General features: G+C 41.5%; 1 protein-coding gene across 3 annotated transcripts in view; it reads left to right on the forward strand.

The window, feature by feature from the left end:
• The window catches only part of ACACB (acetyl-CoA carboxylase beta), a 185135-nt gene that overhangs the window by 71923 nt on the left and 85393 nt on the right, over positions 1–27819 (forward strand). For all 3 annotated transcript variants that reach the window (XM_044275356.1, XM_044275357.1, XM_044275358.1), the window contains 19 exons: positions 2881–3019; positions 3271–3380; positions 3649–3730; positions 7086–7184; positions 7264–7373; positions 8364–8474; positions 8795–9004; positions 9885–10055; positions 10746–10907; positions 12080–12243; positions 13127–13277; positions 15495–15598; positions 16971–17052; positions 18077–18222; positions 21456–21606; positions 21839–21973; positions 24566–24712; positions 24843–25031; positions 27172–27272. In XM_044275356.1, coding sequence (XP_044131291.1) covers positions 2881–3019; positions 3271–3380; positions 3649–3730; positions 7086–7184; positions 7264–7373; positions 8364–8474; positions 8795–9004; positions 9885–10055; positions 10746–10907; positions 12080–12243; positions 13127–13277; positions 15495–15598; positions 16971–17052; positions 18077–18222; positions 21456–21606; positions 21839–21973; positions 24566–24712; positions 24843–25031; positions 27172–27272 — 2564 coding nt within the window. The remainder of the gene's footprint in view (positions 1–2880; positions 3020–3270; positions 3381–3648; positions 3731–7085; positions 7185–7263; positions 7374–8363; positions 8475–8794; positions 9005–9884; positions 10056–10745; positions 10908–12079; positions 12244–13126; positions 13278–15494; positions 15599–16970; positions 17053–18076; positions 18223–21455; positions 21607–21838; positions 21974–24565; positions 24713–24842; positions 25032–27171; positions 27273–27819) is intronic.

Below are 27819 nucleotides of genomic sequence, written 5' to 3' on the forward strand. Positions count from 1 at the left end.
GGAGCGCCCTGACGTCACTCTGAAGCGCCCCGGCAGCCGCACGGACGGTAAGTATACTGCTCCCCCGCTCCCCACTACACTTTACCATGGCAAACAGGACTTTAGCGTCCTGGCAGCCATGGTAACCATTCAGAAAAAGCTAAACGTCGGATCCGGTAATGCGCCGAAACGACGTTTAGTTTAAGGCCAGATCCGGATAAATGCCTTTCAATGGGCATTAATTCCGGATCCGGCCTTGCGGCAAGTGTTCAGGATTTTTGACCGGAGCAAAAAGCGCAGCATGCTGCGGTATTTTCTCCGGCCAAAAAACGTTCCGGTCCTGAACTGAAGACATCCTGATGCATCCTGAACGGATTTCTCTCCATTCAGAATGCATGGGGATAATCCTGATCAGGATTCTTCCGGCATAGAGCCCCGACGACGGAACTCTATGCCGGAAAAGAACAACGCAGGTGTGAAAGAGCCCTTAGCTTAGTTATATATTGCTGCCCATCAGATTTACAGTGCTATATATATTTTTTTTTTCAGAACTCTGACAACCCTTAGGCCTCATGCACACGGCCGTTGTTTGGTCCGCATCCGAGCCGCCGTTTTGGCGGACAGCACTCCATGTGCTGTCCGCATCCGTTGCTCCGTTCTGTGGCCCCGCTTTGCGGACAAGAATAGGCATTTTATATTGAAGGCTGTCCATGCTCTTCCGCGGAACGCGCACAGACGCCATCCGTGTTTTTCGGACCACAAGTCACACCACGGTCGTGTGCATGAGGCCTTAGAATCACAGGTAAGGCTACTTTCACACTAGCGTTCAGCTGTCCGCTTGTGAGCTCCGTTTGAAGGGGCTCACAAGCGGACCCGAACGCTTCCGTCCAGCCCCAATGCATTCTGAGTGGACGCGGATCTGCTCAGAATGCATCAGTCTGGCGGCGTTCAGCCTCCGCTCCGCTCAGCAGGCGGACACCTGAACGCTGCTTGCAGCGTTCGGGTGTCCGCCTGGCCGTGCGGAGGCGTGCGGATCCGTCCAGACTTACAATGTAAGTCAATGGGGACGGATCCGTTTGAAGATGACACACTATGGCTCAATCTTCAAACTGATCCGTCCCCCATTGACTTTCAATGTAAAAGTCTGGACGGATCCGTTCAGGCTAATTTCACACTTAGACATTTTTTGCCAATATAATGCAGACGGATCCGTTCTGAACGGAGCCACCGTCTGCATTAATATGAGCGGATCCGTTCAGAACGGATCCGCTCGAACGCTAGTGTGAAAGTAGCCTAATACTGTTTTCCAGCTATAATTACAATATCAAGGAATTTAGTCTCCTTAAATGCTTGCTCATTTTCCAATACCTGGTCCTACATATGTAGTTAGTCTCTCCACCTCCAAGTAAAACGTTTGTGGTTTTTTTTCAGACTGTAGCACGGCTTTATAATAGGAAGGCCTATTATGTAGTGGAACATTTCCATAAATACTGTGTCTGTGTGATTTCATGACAGACATGACCTTCAGGGACTATGTTTGCTCTGTGTACATACTGTACTCTCTCACACACCTCCCTGTGAGTCTGGGCCAGCTCCAGGTCTGTGTGGGCCCTTGTTCAAGATTGTTATGGGCTCCCTTAACTTATGGGCCAGCTAGAGAAGGGGGTATAAAGGACAGAGTAGATAGTGTGGGGGCAGAGATGAGACTTATACCAGAGCAGTCTGTGCATCATGTCACAGTATGTTACAGGGCTGTTGGAACATTGCAATACAGGGAGGGGGTGCATAGTTGCAGATTATGTATGTTTTTCCATGTCGATTTTGGTGCAGAAAAAAACACAGTGGAACAAAGTACCAGCAAAGTGAGAATGAGATTTGAATGATGGTTGAATACCAGATCTCATTTAGTGTTCATGCACATGGCCATAGCCATTTTTGTGGTCTACAAGCCACGGATATGCAAAAACACAGATACTGGCCCAAAGCAAAACAGACAAGTATAGTAGATGTTTTTTTTGTTTGTTTTTTGCAGGGCCATGGAACGGTGTGCTGTCAGTATATTTTGTGGCCCCATTGGAGTAAATGGGTCTACATCCGATCCACAAAAAATGGAGATCAGATGTGGACCAAAACTACGGTCGTGTGCATGAGCCCCTACACTGTTTATATTTCTTGCTCATGAAAATTGACCTGTCATGCAGATTTTAAATTGCGCAGGACATCAATTGTTTGTGCACTTTATATAGAGTGGTTTTCCCCATAAATTTAAATGGGGTTGTTAAAAAAGAAAGGTGATAAATAGTGCAGATTTACTTGGTTTTTGTGCGGATTTCATCTGGATTTTCTGCATACAAATGGGCAATGTGTACGTCTAACCTGCACAGATTTCCATGTAGATTTCTGCGAGTTTCCGCACCAATAACTGCATTTGTAACTTACGTTTTTGGTGCATATTTGATGCAGACTTTCCAGAAATCTCACCCTTGCATTGAAAAGGGTGAAATTCGCACAAAGAATTGAAATGCTGCAGATTTTAAAATTCGCACAGCAGCTCAGTTTCTGCATGAAAAAAAAAAAAGTAACGTGTCCATAAGACTTGTGTACAGATACAGTGTACTTATTACACTGGCTTTTTTTCCGCACAAGAATCCTCACAAATGGAACCCTATGGATCCTACCAGTGCTGCAGCACACGTATGGCAGAGCCATGGCGGTATTCAAATGCAGCTAGTGGACTCTACGGGAGTGCGGTGGACACAGCATCTGCACCGTTTTGCTGAGGTCTGGCCCTGGTGTGAGCCACAGTTTGCAAGCAGAAAAACATAGATTATGGTTATTTTATTTTCTCAGATCTTATTACAACGTAATTAAAATGATCTTATTCTGTTGTGTTACTTACAGGTACTCATAGCCAATAATGGAATTGCTGCAGTCAAATGTATGCGGTCTATTCGGAGATGGTCTTATGAAATGTTCCGCAATGAACGGGCAATACGTTTTGTGGTTATGGTTACTCCTGAGGATCTTAAAGCTAATGCAGGTACTTCACATAGTAAAGTGGGGAGAAATTTTTATAAAAAGTATGGCAGAAACCCAATAGGTTAATTGGTTGCTGAAGGTTGTTTCACTTTCCTTGCACCTCCATTGTTGCAGGTGTTAAAATTGTTACCGTTTTTTTATGACTGCAAACTGGTAGTGTAATTTCATAGCACATTATACGTACAGGTTAAGAACATTTTTAATTTCCTAATTTTGTTTTTCCTTTTTCTTTTTCACACATCTATTCTGCAGAATACATCAAGATGGCAGATCACTATGTTCCAGTCCCAGGAGGCCCAAATAATAACAACTATGCCAATGTTGAGTTAATAGTTGATATTGCCAAAAGAATTCCAGTTCAGGTAAATGGATAACGTTTAGTCTGTTCTTAATGCTGCTTTAGTGTCGAAAAAAGAGCATTCTTCAAAATGTAGCCTTTCAGCCCTCCATAAGAACTAAGGTGCAAGTTGCTGCACCTACTTGTTCCATGTAATTGCATTTATGTCACTGAGGGACACAACTACGAGTCTGTCTAGTTGTTGCTTACTTTTCCCGGCATTATACCATAATTGTATGAATGTTCTACTTTATTCTGTATGTATTCTAGTTAGGTTTATTTCTTTATTGCAGGCTGTGTGGGCTGGATGGGGTCATGCCTCAGAAAATCCTAAACTTCCAGAACTTCTGCAGAAACAGAACATTGCATTCATGGGTAATGTCACATTAGAAAGCAGATGTTTTTGAAAGTACTACATGATGCATGGGGACATTTTTGTAGCATCATTTATTTTTAATTACTTTTCACTTTAGTTGTAGAGAATTTTCTAAATTTAGACTGGCGGTGGATACGCCAAAGTCGTCTAAAACACCGGTCTCAATAAATGACCCCCTAAGTATTTTATTTCAGCTTCTATTTATTGAATATTTAGTTCATATTCTCTTTAGAGTATTTTGTCATGGTATATTTGTGGAAGCACACACTGTAAGACTATGGACACCTTTACATCATTTTTTTATTGTTATTATCATTATTATTTCATTACTTATGGGTTTAAAAACAATTGTTGTTTTTTTTTTTTTTTTTTTTTATTTGCACCGTTTATGTATGTAAGCCTCATGCACATGTCCGTGAAACACTGACCGTGTGATACCGGCCTGGATTTCTTCTGAGTGCAGGAGCGCACGGCGTCATTGGTTGCTTTGATGCCGCGTGCTTCCTGCTGCCACCGCAGTACTGTAATGCACTGGTATGATCTCCTGCACTCAGAAGAAATCCAGGCTGGCATCACACCGTCCGTGTTTCACGGACGTGTGCATGAGGCTTTAGCTTGCAAGTATTACATTACATAGCAAGCTACATAATGCCATACATAATCGGTTCCATGAGTGTGTCCCGCACTCTCTTCACTACTTAAAGGCTATGTACACTATCGGAGACAATTTTTGTTTGATTCTATTTTACAAATTTTTTACTAAAAATCACATTTTCAATTGGCCTTTATTAAAAACATTGAGCCGTTCTGTCACAAAGAGTTAGGCTTTCTGCGTCCGCTTGTGAGATCCGTTTCAGGGCTCTCACAAGCGGCCCAAAACGGATCAGTTAAGCCCCAATGCATTCTGAATGGATAAGGATCCGTTCAAAATGCATCAATTTGGCTGCATTTGGTCTCAGTCACTAAAACGCAGCTTGATGATGTGGAGCCAAACGGATCCGTCATGACTTACAATGTAAGTCAATGGGGACGGATCAGTTTTTCACCTACACAATATGGTGCAATTGAAAACGGGTCCTTCCCCTATTGACTTTCAATATAAGTCAAGACGGATCCGTTTTGACTTACATTTTTATTTTTTTTATGAATAATACAAACGGATACGTTATGAACGGATACAAGCGTTTGAATTTTCGGTGCGGATCCGTCTGTACAGATACAAAAAATAAATAAAAATACTTATATTATTTTATAATAAATATATTCGCAATTACTTATTATTATCATTACTTATAATGGCTCGATTTGTCTAGGGAGCAGTCATCAGGGGAAACAAAATGGCCACTGTCCTATTACTACACACAAAACCTGCCTTAATCACACAGCCGGACAAGTTACTTCACCACAATGAGCCATAGTGCTGCCTCCTCTTCCTCCCTGCTCTGTTTGCCAGTAATCATGATCCTGAATACAGGGGAATCTCTGTGGGAATGGAGATGATGAGGAGACATGAGAGGAGGGTGAGGTGTGAATAATGAGCAGCCGCACTTGTTTACAGTCTCTATTACCACAGCCTGCCCTGTCTGTCCTCTCTGTACTTCATGTCTCCTCATGAACTAAATTCCCCAGATTCAGCTAAACTTCTTATCATCTGTATTCAGGATCATAATCCCTGACAAGTAGGGAGGTGGAGGAGGAGGAGGAGGCAGCTCTTTACCTCAGTGTTGTAAAGTAACTTGTCCTTCAGTGTGATCAGGACAGGTTTTGTGTGAGCTAATGGGACAGCACCCATTTTGTTTCCCCTGATGACTGCTCCCCAGACAAAATGAGCCATTATAAATGATGAAAGGTATTTGAGAATATATTTATAATAAAGTAATAGTCATTTTCTTAATTCCCAGAGAACCCCTTTAAAGTTTGTATGAAAAATTGAGTTCTCTATAAATGGCTTGTCCCACAACAAATTATCCCTTAGGCCTCATGCACACGACCGTTCCGTTTTTTTGCGGTCTGCAAACCGCGGATCCCCAAAAAACGGAAGCAGTCTGTGTGCCCAACGGAACGGGCGGCCCATTGTAGAAATGCATTATCTTGTCCGCAAAACGGACAAGAATAGGACATGTTCTATTTTTTTTTTTATTTTTTTTTGCGGGGCCACTGAACGGAGCAACGGATGTGGACAGCACACGGAGTGCTGTCCGCATCTTTTGTGGCCCTATTGAAGTGAATGGGTCCGCATCCGAGCCGCAAAAACGGCGGTTCGGATGCGGACCCAAACAACGGTCGTGTTGTCTGTGTGCATGAGGCCTTATCCACAGGATAGGGGACAAGTGTTTTATCATGGGGGTCTGACAATTGGGACCTCGCTAATTACTAGAATCGGGGTCCGTGTTCCCCCTGTTTCAGTGTAACAGCAGACACGCATACATATCCCCAATTTCATTCAACTCCATGGGCCTGTCAGAGATAGCCAAGAGCTTCTACTCTGCGATCTCATTCAGCCTTAGAACATGCATTCATGTCTAATGCTCCACTCAAACAGGGGAACACAGGGTTCTGCCTGCAGGCACCCCTGCCGATCAGACACTTTTCCCCTATCCTGTAGGCAGGAAATAATTTTTCATCGGAAATCCCCTTTTAAAAAATAAGAGAAAGAAAGAGAAAAAGCAGTAAAGGCAAAAAAAAAAAATACAAAACACATATTTGGCATAAACTTAATCATACTGACTAAAAGAAACCATCAAAAGAAGCTTGTATTTGTGTGACTGGGATGTAATGTTACTGCTTTTATCTGGAATGTTCAGCTCAGGGCCACATTATGCAATGTTTGCCCTGGAGTCAAGAAAAGCAACTAAACTGATAAGAGGCATGGAGAATCTTAGTTATGAGGAAAAATTAAAATAAGTATTTAGTCTTGAGAAGATGTGTCTAAGGGGGGACATGGCTAACTTTTACAGTCAGATAAATGGCTGTGCAAAAAGTATGGTGAAAAGCTCTTCTATCTAAAATCCCCTCAAAAGACAAGGGGCACTGCCGCTGACTGGAGTCTAGAAAGTCTCAGAATAAAATTTATGCTTATGTAAGTGTGTATAAATCAGATTTTTCACATCCCTTCTTTTCCTTCATAACCTCTCCCATCCCTTGGCTAAAACTAATGGATGTGTGTTTTTTTTCAACCGTACTTTCTATACATATTAAACATATGCTATTTAAAAATACAGCTTGTCCTGCTAAACAGCCCTCATTCAGCTATGTTTTGGGGGAAAAACTATAAGAACCTATGGCTGACTGGGATAAAAAAAATTCGTAAAAAAAAGTCACAAAAGTTACAACACGTGTGTCTCTTTATTCTAGGACCACCCAGTCAAGCAATGTGGGCGCTGGGAGATAAAGTGGCCTCAACTATTGTTGCTCAGACTGTAGGGATCCCCACACTGTCTTGGAGTGGAGATGGTAAGATGGCTACAAATCATGTGAAGTAATCTGCCTTTATCTTTTTGCAAACTTTTACTTATTCTGTTCTCTGATTTAGGTCTTACGTTACAATGTGATTTGGAAGACAAGCAGCAGCCAAACATTATTGGCGTCCCTCCTGAAGTGTATGAACGAGGTTGTGTAAAAGATGTAGATGAAGGATTAGAGGTAAATGTTACAGCTGAAGAAGTTTGAAGAGCACATTTAGGGTACGGCCACATGTTAAGGTTTACCAAAACCAAGAGTTTATAAAAAAAAAAAGATGAGACATCATATATTAATATGTTTTTTTTTTTTGGCCTCAAAAACTGCATAAAAAACCTGAACACGTGGCAGCACCTTCATTGTAGACCCTTTTTATCCTTGATGTCTATTCACAAAGCCAAGCTACCTAACATTATAGGGGATCTCCGGGAATTCAGAAAATAAAAATACTCAAATATTACTTTATTATAATTTATAATGGCTCATTTTGTCTGGGGAGCAATCATCAGGGGAAACAAAATGGCCACTATCCCATTAGCTCATACAAAACCTGTCCTAATCACACTGGAGGACAAGTTACTTTACAACACTGAGGTAAAGAGGTGCCTCATCCTCCTCTCTTCCCTACTGGTCAGGGATTATGATCCTGCATACAGATTAGAGGAACTTTAGCTGAATCTCTGGGGAATTTAGTTCATGAGGAGACATGAAGTAGAGAGAGGACAGACAGGACTGACTGTGGTAATGGAGACAAGAGCTGCTGCTCATCAGCCACACCTCACCCTCCTTTCATGTCTCCTCATCATCTCCATTCCCACAGAGATTCACCTGTATTCAGGTTCATGATTCCTGACAAGCAGAGAATAGGATGAGGCAGCTCTTTTCCTCAGTGTTGTGAAGTAACTTGTCCGGCTGTGTGATTAGGACAGGTTATATGTGTACGAATAGGATTGCGACCATTTTTTTTCTCCTAATGATTGCTCCCCAGACAAAACAAGCCATTCTAAGTAATGAAAGGTATTTGCGAATATTGTTATTATAAAATAATTCCTGGAGAACCCCTTTATTGTACAGTTCAGCTCTTTGGATTTAACAGTTTATAATAGCAGAGTACAAGGATGGCATGTTATATGATGAAGATGTTATAAGATGAATATATGTTGATTTACGCAGTCTGCAGAAAAAATTGGTTACCCAGTCATGATAAAGGCATCCGAGGGTGGCGGTGGCAAAGGCATCAGAATGGCAGAGCGAGCAGAAGATTTTCCCAATCTTTTTAGACAGGTGAGACCTTTCATATGATCAGTTTTATGATGGCATGGTATTTTATTATTTTTATTTTATTTTTTTACTTTTGGGGGAGAGAGGATACAAATATACCCTTGTGACACTGTAGCCTAGATTCTAATTTCCTGGAAGAAAAGAACAGCACAATATGCTGTGCTTACTCTGAGTTCCATAGTCTGAGATACCCTGGTAGATTTTCTTTTTTGAACCAGAGTTTGTCTATTGTGTTGTAAGCAACACTGCATTAGGGACTATTTGAATAAATTATCGTACTTTTTCCTTTTTATCTGCAATGTATTTATTTTCTCTTTGCACAGGTTCAAACAGAAGTTCCCGGATCGCCTATCTTTGTGATGAAGTTAGCTCAGCACGCTAGGCACTTAGAAGTCCAAATATTAGCAGATCAATTTGGAAATGCCATCTCACTCTTTGGTCGTGACTGCTCCATACAGCGACGGCATCAGAAAATCATTGAAGAGGCCCCTCCCACTGTTGCTGCTCCTTCTGTCTTTGAATACATGGAACAGGTGCGTTTATTTGAAATATGCTTGCCGTGTAAGGTATGTTCACATATAGTGGATTTATGTGTGGGAAGTTAGATGGATGAGGTTTTAAGACATCTCATCCACACTTTGCAAAAAAAAATCTGCAGTGCAGATTTTAAATCCTCAGCATGTTAATTTATGCTGTGGCTCTCCATCACAGATTTCACCCTTTGCAATGTATATGGGGACATCTGCGGCAAATACGCACCAAAATCCTCAATAAGGGTCCCTTCACACGTCCGCAATTCTGTTCCGCATTTTGCGGAACGGAATTGCCGACCCATTCATTTCTATGGGGCCGCACATGTGCTGCCCGGATCCGGAAATGCGGATCCGCACTTCCGGGTACGCATTTCCGTTCCCGAAAAAAAAATAGAACATGTCCTATTCTTGTCCGCAATTAAGATTAGGCATATTCTATTATAGTGTGTGCGGTCCGCAAAATGCAGTGTTTCGCGAATCCGTGCATCCGCAAAACACATACGGATGTGTGAATGGACCCTAAATCTGCAGGGGAATTTCTGCTGTTGAAACACGGCAAAATCCACAGTGGAAATTCCCCTCCTGAACAGTCCACTGCGTGCAGCCGTAACCTAAATGTCACAATAAATAGTGAGTCATAGGATATTAATCAATTTCAGTGGGATAATACATTAGTAAATCATCTACTAAACTGCCTGCCAGTTTACATTACAAAAATGTGCAACCTCATGTCTCCTTGTAGAAACAGAATTCATATTGACCTCCTCTAAGCCTGAAAGTTGCAGAATTCATAACGGAGATATATCTGGCTTATAATGATCACCTATTGGGTGCACATGTATAATGTATGTTACTAGATCTTATCTTTCCTGTCCCACAGTGTGCTGTTCGCCTGGCTAAGATGGTAGGCTATGTTAGTGCAGGTACTGTCGAATATCTTTACAGTGAAGATGGAAGCTTCCACTTTCTGGAACTGAACCCTAGACTGCAGGTGGAACACCCCTGCACTGAAATGATTTGTGATGTCAATCTTCCTGCTGCTCAGTTGCAGGTATACAAAAAAAAAAAAATCATAATAATAATGAATGTCTCTGATATTCACTGCATACTACTGTTTTCTTTGTGTTTTGTGATTGAATTTCTTTTTTTTTGTCCTCTACACTTTCTTATGGAGCCTTGGTTAGCTGTAGCAATGGCTGCTGGCCAGTAAAACCTTTAGATTGTTGCTTTTCAAACTGCAAGGTTTCTCTGCAGGTAACAGCGGATCATCATGGGTCCCAGCAGCAGGACACCTTGTAATCGCCCTACTGTCGGGGAACCCTTCTAATAAAAATGTATCGCCTACCCAGGGGTGCACCTAGTCCTTTTTACTGCTTTAGGCGAAAACTAAAACGCTGCTCCCCCCCATGCCAATTTCTTAACCTAACTCCTTTGCCACCATGAAAGCGCTCATTGCCCATGGCCCTTCCACTGCCCCCCTCTTGCCCCTACCTGGTGCATCACCTGGCCTCATTGGTGGTGCACCCCTGCACCTTCCCACCCATGTCAAGAACTGAGCCTCGACGCACCCGGACAGGAATGGAGAAGCGGGTTTGCATGTGTAGCAGAGCATGCTGACAGTGCTGTTGAAGTGAATGGAGCATGCTTTGCATAAATGGCCACCTCTCCATTCCTGGCCTGGTGTGACAGGTAACATATTTGGCTGCCGTGAGTAATATAAGGGTTTCTCATCTTTATCCAGATCTCCATGGGAGTCCCCTTGTACAGGATAAAAGACATAAGAGTTCTGTATGGAGAGTCACCATGGGGAGATTTACCCATATGCTTTGAAAACCCTGCCAATGCCCCAAACCCAAGAGGTCATGTTATTGCTGCCAGAATAACCAGTGAGAACCCGGATGAGGTAAGCGATTGATAACCTTACACTTCTTGATGTTAAAGAGCATGCTCATGCCACCAGCAAAGTAATTTCTCTGCTGGGCAGACGTCATACATGGACAGTGCTTGTTAGGATGATCATAATAGTCCATGAGCAGATCATCTGCTGCTTCTGATAGCTGGGATTGCTGCTGGTTATATAACTGTATGTAACATTAAATGTCTTTATATCATTATATGTACCATATAGTACTTCATTGTATCAAGCATGCCTTAAAGGGAATCTATCACCAGGAAATTCAGCGTTAAACCAGGCACAATGCCTTGTAGGATTAGCTAAGCTGAATATAATGATACCTTCCTCTTAGCAGTATCGTGCTTCATCCTGGAGAAAAATTTATTATAATCCATATGCAAACGAGCGGTTAAATGCCCTGGACATGGGCCCAAGTCACTCTGTACAGCATTGCTCCTCCTGCTTTATCTGCTAGGCCCTTCTTCTCCTCCTTGATTGACATGGTCAGACGAGATGACTCTCTAGGAACATGACCCTGTCAAGTAGAGGGAGGGGCTGGAAGAGGAAGTAGGAGGAGCAAGGGCAATGTGTGTCTTGGACATTTGCATATGCATTTTTCTAGAATAAAGCAACAGATTGCAAAGTGAAAGTTAAAGGGGTTATCCCGTGATTAATGTAAAAAATGATGACTGTCACTTTCTATCAAAGCCAGAACCAGCCCTGTACCTCACATGGATCCTGAGATCTCCCAATTCATTGCTCGGCTAGATTTATATCAAGCTGGCAGCTCAGCGGCCGTGTCCTTTCTCCTGCAGCAGCTCAGGGGGCGTGTCCATTCTGCTACAGCTCTCTCCCTATCACAGCTCAGGAGGCAGCAGAATGACTGAACTGAGCATGTGCTTCCACCCTAGCAAGGTGGACAGAGAAATAAGAAAATGACCAAACAGTAGGTGGTGCTACACAGATGCATTTTGTTCAATAACTCAGTGGCTATACAACATGTTTGATTATATGCAATTACAAGTGTTTTCAGATCCAGGTGCTGGTATGAAACCTGCAGAATATTTTTCATTGGACAACTTCCTTTAACATTACATTCAGCTGAGCTAGACACTGTGCCAGGATTAACAGCGAATCTACTGGCGACAGACTCTTTAACATTTTTTTATTTTTTTTTACAGGGTTTCAAGCCCAGTTCAGGGACAGTTCAAGAGCTGAACTTCAGGAGCAGCAAGAATGTGTGGGGATACTTCAGTGTGGCAGCTGCTGGCGGCCTGCATGAATTTGCTGATTCCCAGTTTGGACATTGCTTCTCCTGGGGAGAAAACCGTGAAGAGGCTATCTCGTTAGTAGTTTACTATTATTATTTTTTCCACATAAATCATTTTACGTTCAAAGTTTCTTTATACGGTCTTTTGTAGAAAGGCTTGTTCCCATTAATTGGCCTGTGTGAAAGAGCAAATGCTCGTTTATTGGGTAATCGTGTCTTTTAACCAACACCTAAAATCATTGTTTTTGTGAAGCCCATCTGCCCAGGAACAATGATTTTCTGTAGGGATAAGCAATCGCTGTAGCCAGCGGAGGTAATTGCCGCATGTAAATACAGCTATCATCTCTACTGATGACCAGGCAGTTATTTGGAACATTTGGTTCGTTCCTGATAATTGCATGAAACATCTGCCATCTACAAGGACCTTCAATCTGTTCTTGGTGTTCCATAGAAAAATCTACGTATGTGTTCCTTGAAACTGATATAGAAACCCTGCTCTGTTCGGACAAATAATTTTGCTTTAGAGAGATAATGAGATTTAATTAAAGGAGTTTATCAGAATATTGATGACCTATCTCCGGATACCCTCTGGCAGTAGAACTAGCCTGGAATTAAGCAGGAAGCACAACTCTGTTCAAAGTGTAGTGGCCGTTTTGGGTTACTGCAGCGTAGCTCCCTTTTAAAGTGAATGGGAGCTGAGCTGTAGTAACCCGGCATGGCCACTACACCTTGAGTGGAGCTGCGGTTCCCGTTCTGTTCACTGTACGAGTTTAAAAACGGCAAGGAACAGCTGATTCGTAGGTGTGCAGGGTGTCGGACCCTTACCAATCTGATACTAATGAGCTATACTGAGGATTGGTCATCAATATCAGGAGTCTGGAAAACCCTTTTAATGTTTTTTTCACATCAGTCACTTGTGGAATTATTTATGCTGCACTATATTCTGTTAATTTTACAGGAACATGGTTGTGGCTCTTAAAGAGCTATCTATACGAGGCGATTTCAGGACAACAGTAGAATACCTCATCAAATTACTGGAGACGGAGAGCTTCCAGAATAATGAAATTGACACTGGGTGGCTGGATCACCTGATTGCAGAAAAAGTCCAGGTAAAGGCAACTTTTTTTTTTTTTTTTCGTAAAATGTGTTGTGATCTAAGGCAGTCCAAAGGTAGTCTTACAGAATAGATAAATGCAAGCGTAACCTGCAGATTTCAGCGCAGTCAGCCAACTATCTATAGTGGTATGGGGGAAGGGGAGTCACCAGACTTTTGAGGATGTTAGAGTTCAGTGTAGAGTTGCACTGGGTAACGAACTTTTGATACCCAATCAATACTTTTTCACCCAGATCGATATGATACCGGGATTGGCTTTTTCTCTATACTAGGCTGCGCTACTGCTCTGCTCAGTATCTTTTCTCATTAGAGAACATGGTGCGTGCAGTGTTCTCATCAGCGGCACAGTGGAGAAGGAGGGAGTCCCTTCCCACTGTGACACGGCCGCCACTGCCACCAGTTAAAACATTAAGGGGAGGGTGCTCTGAAACTGCCACTGCGCCACAAATAAAAATAATAAACCCCTAAATACAAAGGTATGGAGCGGGCTGCTTCGGTGAGCCCTCTCAATATGCGGCGGGTGCCAGCTGAATCATACAGCCGACACCCGTCTGCAATGATGGGCAACGGGGATCCCGCTGCACCCTGTCATTTAACCCCTAAGTTGGCCCCCCATAAATCATAATAACAATTTTACCATCTGAATTTCATTTTTTACCATTTTTTTTAATATGCTGTTCTGCTGTTCTGGAAATGAATGCAGTCTGAGGAAAATTTGAGTACTGCCCGTCATAACTCCAAACTGATTTGCCACTTTGTTTTGTAACGCGTTTTCTTGATTATTGTGCTGCTCAAGCAGATTTAAACATTTGCTTTATACTGCAGCAAAATGCATTTAAGTGACAGTTTTGATGTCAGGGCTGAATCATACGGCCCTGGCATTTGTTTCTTCTCTAATATCCTGCCGGTGGTGAACAGCTGCCATAGCGTTTCTAGCAGTAGGTATGCCATGGTGCATTGCCATGATGAAGCTTGTAATTGGCCAGTACAGCATACATGAAAGGAGTGTGCCATCAAAGGTGGTGACCACACTTTTACACCCACCAATGTCGTTCAAAGCTATGGGCGAGCCAAAGTGATATCCCAGTAAAGGCACTGGAGAATAACTTGAAGTTGGGGAAGCGTCTTAAAGGGAATGTGTCACCTATGTATTTTTTTTTTACAAATTAAAACTAGATGATGAAACATATTCCTTTTTATTTATCTCATTTTATTTTCCGATTGTAATTTTTATTTTATTTCCGTACATAATTATGGGGCAGCCATCTTATCTGAACTTGTCTATGTCCACATGGAGCGTATACTTTCCACCAGCTGTATGGACTATAGCAAACAATAGACTGTAGATGTTCTTTGAGTTCTATGGGAGAGTTTAGTCCCATGGAACCTGTGCAGAGAGGGGGAATAAATAAGATGTAAGATCACCTATTGTGAATGGTGGATCCTGTTTTATCTAGACATATGTATTAGGCTAAGTTCACATCAGCGTTCAGCCTTCAGCCTTTCCATTCTCCTGCTCCGTTATAGGTGCAGAAGAATGGAAAGGACGGATTCGGTACATAACTGAGCCGAACAGAGCCTACGGACCCCATAGACTATAATAGGGGCCGTTAGGTTTCCACTCAGGATCAGTGCATGCAGAACTTTTGTCTCTGATTCAAAAATATTTCTCTGAGGAAACATAACGGACCCCATTATAGTTTATGGGGTCCGTAGGCTCTATGAGGGCTCAGTTATGTGCCGAATCCGTCCTTTCCTGTCTTCTGCTCCTATAACAGAAAGGCTGGACGCTGATGTGAACTCAGACGTATCTGTTATCATAACTACAAGATTTTAGGATTTTATAAAAATTAACATGTAAAATTAAAAATAATAAACATGATTAAAATATGCTTAAATGGGACAATATACAAAAATGTATCGCCTCCTATCCACAGGTAGGTGATAAACATTAGCTCATAGAGGCGCTGTCAGCTCCATTGTGAATGCAGTGGCGGACTGACATGTGCAATGCTGCTCCATTCGCAGCCCTCATTCTCTGGGTTGTTGGGGGGTTTCCGCATTCGGACCCCTTACGATCTGTTATTTATAGCCTATCCTGTAGATAGGTGAAAATGTTTGAGGTACAGCTGCTTTACCATGAAAATGGGATTTATCTGGTCATTTTCTCTCACACATTCCATTTAAAGTCTTATTTTCTACATTTTCTAAGGCTGAGAAACCAGACATCATGCTTGGAGTGATCTGTGGTGCTCTCAATGTTGCAGATGCCTTATTTCAAACTTGCATGAATGAGTTCCTTCACTCATTAGAAAGGTAAGGTATTATTTTTAGATGTATTCTCTTGTTTGTGCTCTACTAGAAACCTGGTCAAGCAGCTTGGTTCAGTCATCACCACTTGTGTTCAGACAGAATATATTGCAATGTAGTATCACAGTACCGTATTTCTTGACTCTTGCCAACATAGTCTCTAGAACTTTAAGGCCTCTTTCTCACAAGCGTGACAGATTAGGTCCGGATGCGTTCAGGGTGCGTTCAGTGAAGCGCGCATCATTTTGCAAGCAAGTTCAGTCAGTTTTGTCTGCGATTGCGTTCAGTTGTTGAGTTTTTTTATGCGCGAGTGCAATGCGTTTTTCAAGCGCGTGATAAAAAAACCTGAAGGTTTACAAACAACATCTCTTAGCAACCATCAGTGAAAAACGCGTTGCATCCGGAATTCCGGATGCAATGCGTTTTTAACTAAAGCCCCATTCACTTCTATATTCTGCAATTTTCATGCGGCCCTGGCCCAATAGAACATGCTGCATTTTTCACGTAACGCAGAACTGATGCTTGAAGAAAAACGTTCATGTACACATGTACATAGACCCATTGAAATGAATGGGTCAGGATTCAGTGCGGGTGCTAAGCGTTCACCTCACGCATTGCACCCGCGCGGAAAACTCGCTCGTGTGAAAGGGGCCTAAGAAGTTCCCCAGATTCGTGGCCCCAAGTTGTACCTGTGGAAAAATCATACTCTCCTGCTCCCCGCCACTCTCTTCACTAGTCTCCTGGATCCCATCCTGTAAACTTCCTGATGGAGATGGTCATGTGCGCTGCTGCAGCCAATGACTGGCCTCAGTAGTGATATGTTTCCAAGTAGCACGTGACCCAGCAGTGACAGGTGACTGCTCAGACCAGTCATTGGCAACAGCAGCTCATGTGACCCTATCCAGAGGTTTAGCAGTCCACTTTTGCAATAATGAATGGTGAACAAGGCCTCTTCTGTGGGAAAAGTATATATTCGTTTCATATCTTGATCTCTTTTCTCCGTCCTGTTAAATTTGCTTTAGCCTTCATGTATATCTGAGTTAGAAAAATGCTTTGTAAGCTTCGGGGTATGTTCAAACGGGGTGTAATACTGTAGATTGCCCTCCCGGATTTAGTAGATGAACAATTCGTAGCATATTACAGTCCGAGCAATGTGGATGAGCTTTTACCAAATCTCTTCCACATGCAGTAGAAAGGGTCCACGCAAAAGTCATCCTGCGGTGTAAATTTTAAATCTGCAGCATGTCCATTTGTGTTGTGGACTTACAGGGATTCTCTGGGTTCAGGATATAACCTCTTCTTTACACATGTTGGCTGTTGTAGATGCTGGATAACCTTTCTAAATACCTACTACTAATATTATACCATTTGTTTACAGAGGTCAAGTCCTTCCTGCAGCCACACTACTTAACATTGTGGATGTTGAGCTTATCTCCGAGAGTGTAAAATACACTCTAAAGGTAAAACTTTATTTGTGGTTCTCTTTCAAATGCCTTGATTTACATAGAAATAAGACAGTACGTATAAACTGTATTTCACATAACTAGCAGTGAGCAGTATATGGCCAGAAGACTGTATTACAGTGTACTGCATGTGTGTAGTCTGTATTCCGTGTATGGATTTGTTGAGCGCTGTAATCTTGGGAGGCCACTCTTGTTTGCTGGGTAAATGTTTCCCAAATATAGAGGCATACCCCTTTCTTAAAATTGTAGATTTTAGCTTTATTGAAGGTAATCTTTATTTAATTTTATGAAATATAAAATTACAGCAAAAATGTAATGTATAGACAGTTTAATGGCTTTGTACACATCTGTGATATATGTGCATTTGGTGAATGCATTGGGAGAGATTTATCAAAACTGGTGTAAAGTTGAACTGGCTTAGGCTACTTTCACACTATCGTTTTCTATTCCGCTATTGAGATCCGTCATAGGATCTCAATAGCAGAAGAAAACGCTTCAGTTTTGTCCCAATTCATTGTCAATGGGGACAAAACTGACCTGAATGAAACGGAATGCACAAAAATGCACTCCGTTTGGTTGCGTCCCCATTGCGGACAAGCAGCATTTTTCTGTCCGCGGTGTGGTGCGGAGCAAGATCCTGACACACAATGTAAGACGGATCCAATTTCTCTTACATAATAGAATACGGATCCGCAAAAAACGCTACTGTGAAAGTAGCCTTAGTTGTCCATAGCAACCAATCAGATTCCATCTTTCATTTTTTAGAGCTCCTTTTGAAAATGAAAGGTGGAATCTGATTGTTCTGATGGTTGCTATGGGCAACTAAACCAGTTTTCCTTTACACCAGTTTGATAAATCTTCCCCATTGAGGCACCTTTCATGAGTATACTGCATCATGCCTGTACTCTTCATTTGCAGATATATAAATCTGGCAATGAACATTATACAACTTGAATGTTAAATCTTGTAAAGAAAACCATGAAAACAGTTCTGTATTTATCGCTGCATTGCTGCCTTGCAGGTTGCCCGACAGTCTCTCACTACCTATGTGATCATAATGAATAACTCTCACATAGAAGTAGATGTACATCGTTTGAGTGACGGGGGCTTGCTGCTGTCTTATGATGGGAATAGCTACACCACCTATATGAAGGAAGAGGTAGAGCGGTAAGTATCTATTTTTCACATTACTTGGCCACAGACCTTCTTTTTTTTTTTTTTTTTTTTTTTTATATTCACCTTGCATTTCAAAAGCAATAACTTTTTACTTTTAAATGGCATCATTTAATTTACTAAATCATATATTCAAAAATGGGGGGGGAAAAAGCTATTCCAAAATGTTTTTTCGGGATTTAGTTTTACTGGTTTCACTGTGCGCTGTAGGGTGACATGTTACCATTATTCTGGGGGTCAGTATGATTATAGTGATAACAATTTTTTTTTTCTTATGCTTTTACTACTCAAAAAATGCTTTATAAAAAGTATTTGCTTTGTGACACCTATAACTTTTCCCTCCTATACGGAGCTGTGTGAGTTTTAGTTTTTTGCAATGTGAGCTGTAGTTTCTATTGGTTTATACAACTGTTTGATAACTTTTTATCTTTTTTTGGGGGCGGGGCAGGGTGACCAAAAAATCCACAATTTTTGGTTATTGATTTTTTTTTTATAGATTTTTATTTTTTTATTCCATCATTCTTTTTGCAGGATAAACATTTTTATTCTTGATGTGGTCATTTTCAAACATTGCGATACCAATTATTTTTATTCTTTTGTGTAAAATTGTGGGAATGGGTAATGTGCGAGTATGTTTGTGTGTATATTAATATGTTATACTTCTCTTTTCAGTAGCTAATACCATAGTTTGTAATCCTACAGTATTAGAGCCTATGCTGCTTGTGACAATTTCCTATTAAGCCCCGCTGCAGGATTACCAGGGCAGGCTTAGGAGCCTTCAGAAGACCCCAGGCTGCCATGAGAATCCATCCGCATTCCACAATTTTGGCACACGGAGTTGATTGGGGGTCAGAGGGAGCCCCTCCCTCTGACTAATTTGTTCATATGCTTCTGTAGCTATTGACTGTGGCATCTGAGGGGTTAAATTACCAGAAGCAGGGTTGTCACAGCAGCTGGGTAGAAGGGTACATTCACACTACCATAGGCAATCTGTGCCCATATTGCGGACCGCAAACAGTGGTTCCGCATTATACGGGCATCGGCCGTGTTTATACCATATCACGGATGCGACCTATTGACTTGAATGGGTCCGCAATCCTCAAGTTACGGGGTGGTGCGGATCGGACACACTCGGAAGTGCTTCTGTGGGTTTTTTAGTCCGTGCCTCCACACCAAAAAAGATGGGACATGTCCTGTCTATTGCCATATATTGCATTAACTTGCCGCAATAAGGGATATACACAGCCGGTGCCCGGGCACGGACGGCTTAGGCTACTTTCACACTAGCGTTCGATCGGATCCGTTCTGAACGGATCCGATCATAATAATGCAGACGGAGGCTCCGTTCAGAACGGATCCGTCTGCATTATATTTGCAAAAAAAAGCTAAGTGTGAAATTAGCCTGAGCGGATCCGTCCAGACTTTTACATTGAAAGTCAATGGGGGACGGATCCGCTTGAAGATTGAGCCATATTGTGGCATCTTCAAACGGATCCGTCCCCATTGACTTACATTGTAAGTCTGGACGGATCCGCACGCCTCCGCACGGCCAGGCGGACACCCGAACGCTGCAAGCAGCGTTCAGGTGTCCGCCTGCTGAGCGGAGGCTGAACGCCGCCAGACTGATGCATTCTGAGCGGATCCGCATCCATTCAGACTGCATCAGGGCTGGACGGAAGCGTTCGGGTCCGCTCGTGAGCCCCTTCAAACGGAGCTCACGAGCGGACAGCCGAACGCTAGTGTGAAACTAGCCTTAAGTTTGTGTGAATGTACCCTAAGCTGTAGCCACCTACTAGGTATGCGACTCAGCCTGGTCCGTACATTGCCTGTGGGGATTTGATGTACGGTTACGTCATATGTCGCCAAGGGGTTAAAGCATGTCACCTTTGTGCAGAATCTTAGAGCTTTCTTACTTTTGTAATCTACATAGTTACACGAATTTTCCAGTTTCAGCAAATGATCTAATACAGAATGCATATTAGAAAATAATAACATTCATCTTCTGAATCTGGAAAACACACACAGTTTTCAAGATCTCTGCTTGCCGACATTCAGTAGCATCCATCAGTGTTTACTGTCAGTGGATACAAGGGTGTCCTGGTCGTGTGATGAACACACACAGTAAGAGCATCAGAGCTGTATCTTGCGACAATCCGTGTATCTATGTGTCCATCACATAACCGAGACAGATTTTATGCCCCCCTGAGTAAACCGTGAAAGTTCCTATTGAATAATAGCAAATGGAGATCATAAAAAGTGTGAGAAATGAATACAGAAAGAAGAATTTTTATATTTCTTAAACCAGAGTAAACCCTTTGAATGACATTCTAAATACTGTTCTTGTAGTGATCTCAGGTTTCTAGCTGGCACAAGTCCCCATTGCTGTGTGTTCTGGGATTTTGACTTTGTCACATTCTTTGTTTAGGCCATGTTCACATGATAAGGATTTTCCAGCATATCTGCTGCGAATTTTGTAGAAACTTGGATTTATGCTGTAGATTGTCCGCACAGAATGGAATATAAAATACCACATTCAAACACATTGCCACAAAATGTTAGTAGATTCTGTCGGGATTTAGCTGCAGAATCCACACCTAAATTCTGACCATGTGAACATGGCCCAGCTATTATATTGTATTAGCTAAGCTGATAAGGGTGAGACTGGCGATTTACTAGCGGAGTTGAAGTTTGGAGACTCCAATAACAACTGTGAAAGCATGCCAAGTGTAGAACTATAATCAATATAAAGCGGTGATAAAAGGAGGACCTTTCTTATAAAAGAGGTTCTCTGTTACCAGGAACCTCTTTTCATATGGCCAGTCAGGATGCAAAGCTTTAAATAATAAAAATACTCGCTTGTCCCTGACGCTCTGTTTCCTGCTCCATGCTCCCTTCTCCTCTGCTTCTGGACCCTACTAGACTGGAAGTGTGTCGTTCCCTCTACGTGCAAGTCACAGCTGCCAGCCTATGAGTGGTCCCTAGCTGGCAGCGTTCATGTACATGCCTCTACACATCACTAATGCTCATTGATGTGAACCTTCCAACTCAGGGGGGTCTGGAAGCCAAGAACGAAGGGAAAGGAATCTCTGTGCTGGACATGGAGCACTGAGAACCCCTGTAAATGTTACTATGACCATTTTATATGCATTCCCTGATCACACTATGATTTTATCAATTCGTTTTTCTTCCCGTGAACAAATATATTTCAATTTTCTGTGCTTTTGCAGCTATCGTGTCACGATTGGTAACAAGACTTGTGTTTTTGAAAAGGAAAAAGACCCCACTGTACTGAGATCCCCTTCTACTGGTAAATTACTGCAATATACCATAGAGGACGGGTCCCATGTCAGTGCAGGAGATTGCTTTGCAGAGATAGAGGTATTTTTCTACACTACATTTTTACTGCATTTGTCTTTAATTATTTGACTAATGCTGATAGTCAAAGATAAAAAAAACATACTTAGATTTGATCAGCTAAAAATGCTAAAGAATTATAAAAGTAGAATGCAAATCAAATACTTGGGGACATGCAAGAAGGTCTGGTTTTATGTGCTCCATTCATGTATTGTAAATGGTTTTGAGCCTAAATATATCCATGGGGTGTTTGCAGGTAATGAAGATGGTCATGACATTACCAGTACAGGAGTCTGGTCACATTCACTATGTGAAGCGTCCTGGAGCTGTTCTAGAATCTGGTTGTATTGTGGCCCGGATTGATTTGGATGACCCATCAAAAGTCCATCAAGTAAGTAATAAGTTCTCTGTCAAGACATCTGTCCAGTAGTATGAAGGAGTATGTTAAGCCTAGGTTCACATCTGCAGCAGAGGGTCTAACAGAATTTAAAAAAGAACCTTGCATGCAGCGGTAGTATGTCTCAGGGTGCCAGAAGCTATACTGGAAACCCAACGGACCATAATATAATCAAAGGGATCTGTTGGTATACAGTATTTATTCAAAAATGAGTAGGCTCACCAGGTGCTAACGCTCCGGAGCTCGGCCTACCTTCTACCACAAGGTCTCAGGATAGATGCAAGAAAATATACAATTGCCTAGCTCATGGTAAGACATCACATTTAGGGATGAGCGAATCGACTTCAGATGAAACATCCGAAGTAGATTCGCATAAAACTTCGTTCCGATATTGTACGGAGCAGTATGTATGTGTATTGATTAACTTCAATGATACAGTTCATAGAGTTCATATATTTATCTTGATGTTATAAGTTCTTATTTTTATTGTATTCCATCTTATTATATAGTCCTCTTCATTGCACTGTATTATCTTCAGTTGAATTGATGGCATATATTGAACGCTGCGTTACTGCAATGTTATTAAATATATATATCGAAGTGTTCCTTCATAGGAGGTATCAGAATAATCCACATTGAGCGATGTATATTATATGCTCATTCCTGTTTTGGTAAATGTCTTTCAATACACTTCAAACATTTATTAGATATCTTTTGCCAGAATCCTTGTGTTTGTCCTGCGCTAACCGCGCTTGTATGTACTCACTAGCTGGGATATTTGCGCGCATGTGCTGTGCGTTCTTACCCACGCTGGACCTCCGGAGGTAAAATTAGTTCTCTCGTTATGTTTGTGGTAATCCTAAGAAAAATAGTTGGTACTTATTGAGAGATATATTAGGCACTGCGTCGCAGTCTAGCCACAGTATATGCCAGACCCAGCAACTCTGTTTTTCTGTTCCTATTCCATATGCCAGAACAGAAAAACTGAATTTTGATGTGAAAATAGTCTTATATAGAAAATGTTGAAATGCAGTGCAATTTGCAGGCAGCATGTTATAGAACAGAAAGTTTTGTGGGAAAAGATTCAGCAAAACTTGTAATTTTATACGTTTAAATCTCTTATTTTTCTGAGCAGTTCTACACAGGGGAGGTGTTATTGGTGATTTATAATATTCTGTGTATACACCCTTACACTGATACCACCTCCCCTGTGTACAACTATCAGTTACTGACAGCTATCTCTGTATACACATTTACACAGGGAATGCTATCAATCACTAATAACACCTCCCCATGTACAACTATCAGTGACTGACAGCTATCTGTGTATACACACGTACACAGGGAATTCTATCAATCACTAATAACACCTCCCCATGTACAACTATCAGTGACTGACAGCTATCAATGTATACACACTTACACAGAGAATGCTATATATCACTGATAACACCTCCCCGTGTACAACTATCAGTTACTGACGGCTATCTCTGTATACACATTTACACAGAGAATGTTTTCATTGAAGAAGAGTTTGATGAGTTTTTCCATGATATGTTCCTGTAGATGATACCCATTAGTTTTAAAACATTTATATTTCTTTAATTACTGTGATCTCTTTCCCAACATGTTATCCATCCACATATAAGCCAGATTGTAGCTGACATACAACTTTTTTGCCCCATGCACAGTTATCAGTGATTAACAGCTATCTCTGTATACATTCACATATAATGATATCACTTACTGATAACACCTCCCCCATGTATAGCTATCAATGACTGACAGCTATCTATATATATATATATATATATATATATATATATATATATATATATATATATATACACACACACACACACACACACAAAATGCTATCAATCACTGATGACATCTTCCCCGTGTACAGCTATCAGTGACTGACAGCTATCTCTATGCACACTTACACAGAGAATACTAGCAATCGCTGATAACACCTCCCTGTGTACAGCTATCAGTGACTGACAGCTATCAATGTATACACACTTACACAGAGAATACTAGCAATCGCTGATAACACCTCCCTGTATACATCTATCAGTGACTGACAGCTATCTCTGTATGCACACTTACACAGAGAATGCTATCAATCACTGACAACACCTCCATGTACATCTATCAGTGGCTGACAGCTATCAATGTATACACACTTACACAGAGAATACTAGCAATCGCTGATAACACCTCCCCTGTATACATCTATCAGTGACTGACAGCTATCTCTGTATGCACACTTACACAGAGAATGCTATCAATCACTGGTAATAGCTGAATTGGCTGTTTTAGCTCACAAAGAGCAAAAATTTTATTGTAGAAAATTCTACATTTTATTGAATCTTTTCCCATAAAACTATATATCAATCTGCTCAGCTCCTCCTGCTCTATAACATGCTGCCTTAAGATTGTAATGTATTTCGTGATGACAGATTTTTTTGTAAAATTACTTTTAAGCATATAACATATTTCTTGTCTTAGTTGTTTGTTTTTTATTTAGTTTCCTATTTTTCTGTGCTGTGATCGTGTGTTCTCTTTCTGGTTGATATTTAGGCAGAACTGTACACTGGAGAACTTCTTCCTCAGCAGACCTTGCCCATCACCGGAGAGAAGCTTCATCAGGTGTTCCACAATGTGCTTGAGAATCTGATCAATGTGATGAATGGATACTGTTTGCCAGATCCATACTTCGCTACCAAAGTTAGTTTCTTATTTTAATTAGAGGTCTGAATTCTAAATATGAATGTCATTTGTTGATGGATAATCTTATATTATCCATTGCATTACTTTTTATGCCTACTGCATTACTGAACTTTATTTTTAATTTAAGGTAAAAGAATGGGTGCACACGCTGATGAAGACACTGCGGGATCCTTCTCTACCTCTTCTAGAGCTGCAGGAGATTATGACCAGTGTATCCACTAGGATTCCACCCACTGTAGAGAAAGCTATACGTAAAGTCATGGCTCAGTATGCCAGCAATATCACCTCAGTTTTGTGTCAGTTCCCTAGCCAACAGGTATGGATGCTCTGGCATTAGTTAGAAATTAGTAAGAGCGCCCTCTTTGTGGGATTTATGACAAACGTAAGTGTGACGGTATCATCCGTGTCACCGTCTAGTATTCCCTTCTTCTCTTGAAATAGCACCGCCAAGTAATCCACAGAGCAATTTATCGCTGGTATCGCCAAATAAGTCTATACATGAGCCCAAACTGAATCCTAGAAATACTTTACTGGATAGCCACCACATTCAAAAATACAATTTCTTTTATCCCCTGCTCCCATGCAAGGGAGACACCCACAACAAACATACATTAATCCATAACACAAAGGTTACAACCCACATAACATCCTCCCGTCTGCCTGTGATATAATCATGGTACACCATGGTTAACATAATTATCCCAGGCAGGACAATACACAATGTCTTTTGTCCTGGAGACAATTGAGAAGTGATCCACTTATCTCCCAAGGACAGGCAAGACTCCATTAGCCACATGGTAGCAAAAGACAGCAAAATACATGAACTTATACAACTATGCCGGTATTGCATAAAACAGGTGCATACAACATGGGACTGTAATCACATGGTAAGAGGCTGGCAAGTAGTCCTCTCCAAGCACTCGTGGCAACCTCAAAAGAGGGGGGGGGGGGGGGGGGGAGTTTGTCACAGTAAGTTGCTGTTTTTTTTTTTTTTTTTATAAAGTAAAGGGGTTTTCCCGGACTTATGTCTTATCTTCAGGATAGGTAATCACCATCAGATTGGTGGTGGTGCAGCACCTAGCACACTCACTTTTCAGCTGTTTCAGGCAGCCACCAGCACCAGAAACTACAGTGGAGGGGCCAGAAGCAGAAAGCTCTATCTGCTATGTAGTGTCCATGTCGGGGGTACTACAACTTATCCCCCACTAAAGTGACCGGGAGCTGATCTGCAGTATGCCATCATTGGAAGCTACACACTAGAGTCTTCAACTTCTGGCTCCATACCCTGAGGATAGGTCATCACTGTTTAAGTATTGGAAAGCTCCTTTAATTGGAGGATTTTTTTTATTAAAAAAAGTCACACTCTATCACACTCACTTTACACTATGTGGGCAAAAAATATTGCACTCATTCTGAACACCATATTTATCAAGGTACTTTTGCCAGACAACTGGCTTAAATACATTGATAAATCTCCATCATACTTCTCTAAATCTCCTGCTTCCCCTCATACAGTTTAATACTGGCTGCCTGCAACCACCACTAGAGAAAGCTCTGTGCACAGGCATTTATACAGATGCCATTGAACTCAATGGAAACTGTAAAATCTTTATTCACTGAGCTCCTCCTAGTGGCAGCTGCAGGGAAATGCCATGGTTTCAAGTCGCAATACAAAAAGAGTTCAGTGTTGGGCACCCCCATCCCCATGGGCCCCATAGCAGTGGCGTTGTCTGCCTTCATGGTAAGAATGCCATTGGTTATTGCACATGCAGTGCACACAATTACTTTTGCCACATGTAGGGGGTCATTTCTTAACCCCTATAGCTGGAGGCATCACCGGACTCTATATAACTTCAGTGTATCCCCTGCCAATTCTAAATGCAAGACCGCTTCCTAGCTGGCTTGCAATTAGATAATTTTCTACACCTTAAACTGGCATAGAAAATGATGAATGATCCCCTTTCCCGCCCACACCATGCCGACTTTTTTTAGATCAGGCGTAAGCGGGGAGAAGTCTCAGATTGCGGTGCAATAACCTTTGCTCCGCAATCTGCGCCAGAAATACACCTAATATAGATGTATTTCTGGATAGTAAATGACCCTAATACTGCTAAGATGCTATTGCAGATAACTTTTTGTATGTTGTGAGAAGGGCCAGTGTAGTTTACAAGTCAGGCTTATTAAATCCATTAATGTCTAAGGATTTATACACACACCTACTTTTTTCCCTGTGATTTTACAAAACCACAGCAGTGTACCACAATTTTGTGACAGTGATATGAGCTTGTTGTGCGATTTATACCCATGCTATTCAGTAATATCCTGTTTACTATGCAGATAAAAGTTGACATCCTATATATTCAGCCTGAACAGATGTTCTCTAGTGAATGTGAATGATGACTTAATGTTTATGTACTTTTAACTCTCTAATGGGGTAATTTGTGATGTCTTTTTAGATTGCCAATATCCTGGATAGCTATGCAGCCACGCTGCAAAGAAAAGCAGACAGGGAGGTGTTTTTTATGAACACTCAAAGTATCGTGCAGCTTGTGCAAAGGTAAATCTATTATGATGACCTCTGAAAGTTACCAAATTAGGCATAAAGTACCCAATTTTTGCTAAATATACATGTTCAGGTTTATTTAGTATTTTATATAGATAATACGCAAATAGTCTGGAAAAGAGTAAATTCCTGTTGGAATAAACCTGTAGTGCGCCATCAATATAAAACACATGGTGGGGGGAGTGATTTATCATAAGGGGAGTTTTTGAAGTCTGTGCTTGAATAATTTGCTCCAAATGTATGAAATGTCACATGTTGGTTGATAACTTTTGCAAGAGAACTGAAAAGTGTGCCCATCCGAGGGGGGGACGGACAATAGCACCTCCTACAGTCTACCGCAGTAGATAAAACATGTATATGAAGGGCGAGCAGTAGTAACTCATAAAACGTAACTTTTAATATATAGATAAAATTGAGGCATGAGATATGAAAATCCGCTGAAACACACAGCCCCAATCCAAAGCAAAAAATAACAAAATACACTGAATATATAAACTCAAATAAATCGCCCTAAATAGGGGATGTAGGGTGGACTGGTATG

Source organism: Bufo gargarizans, chromosome 1 (genome assembly GCF_014858855.1).
Source record: "Bufo gargarizans isolate SCDJY-AF-19 chromosome 1, ASM1485885v1, whole genome shotgun sequence".
NCBI classification, from domain to species: Eukaryota; Metazoa; Chordata; class Amphibia; order Anura; family Bufonidae; genus Bufo; species Bufo gargarizans.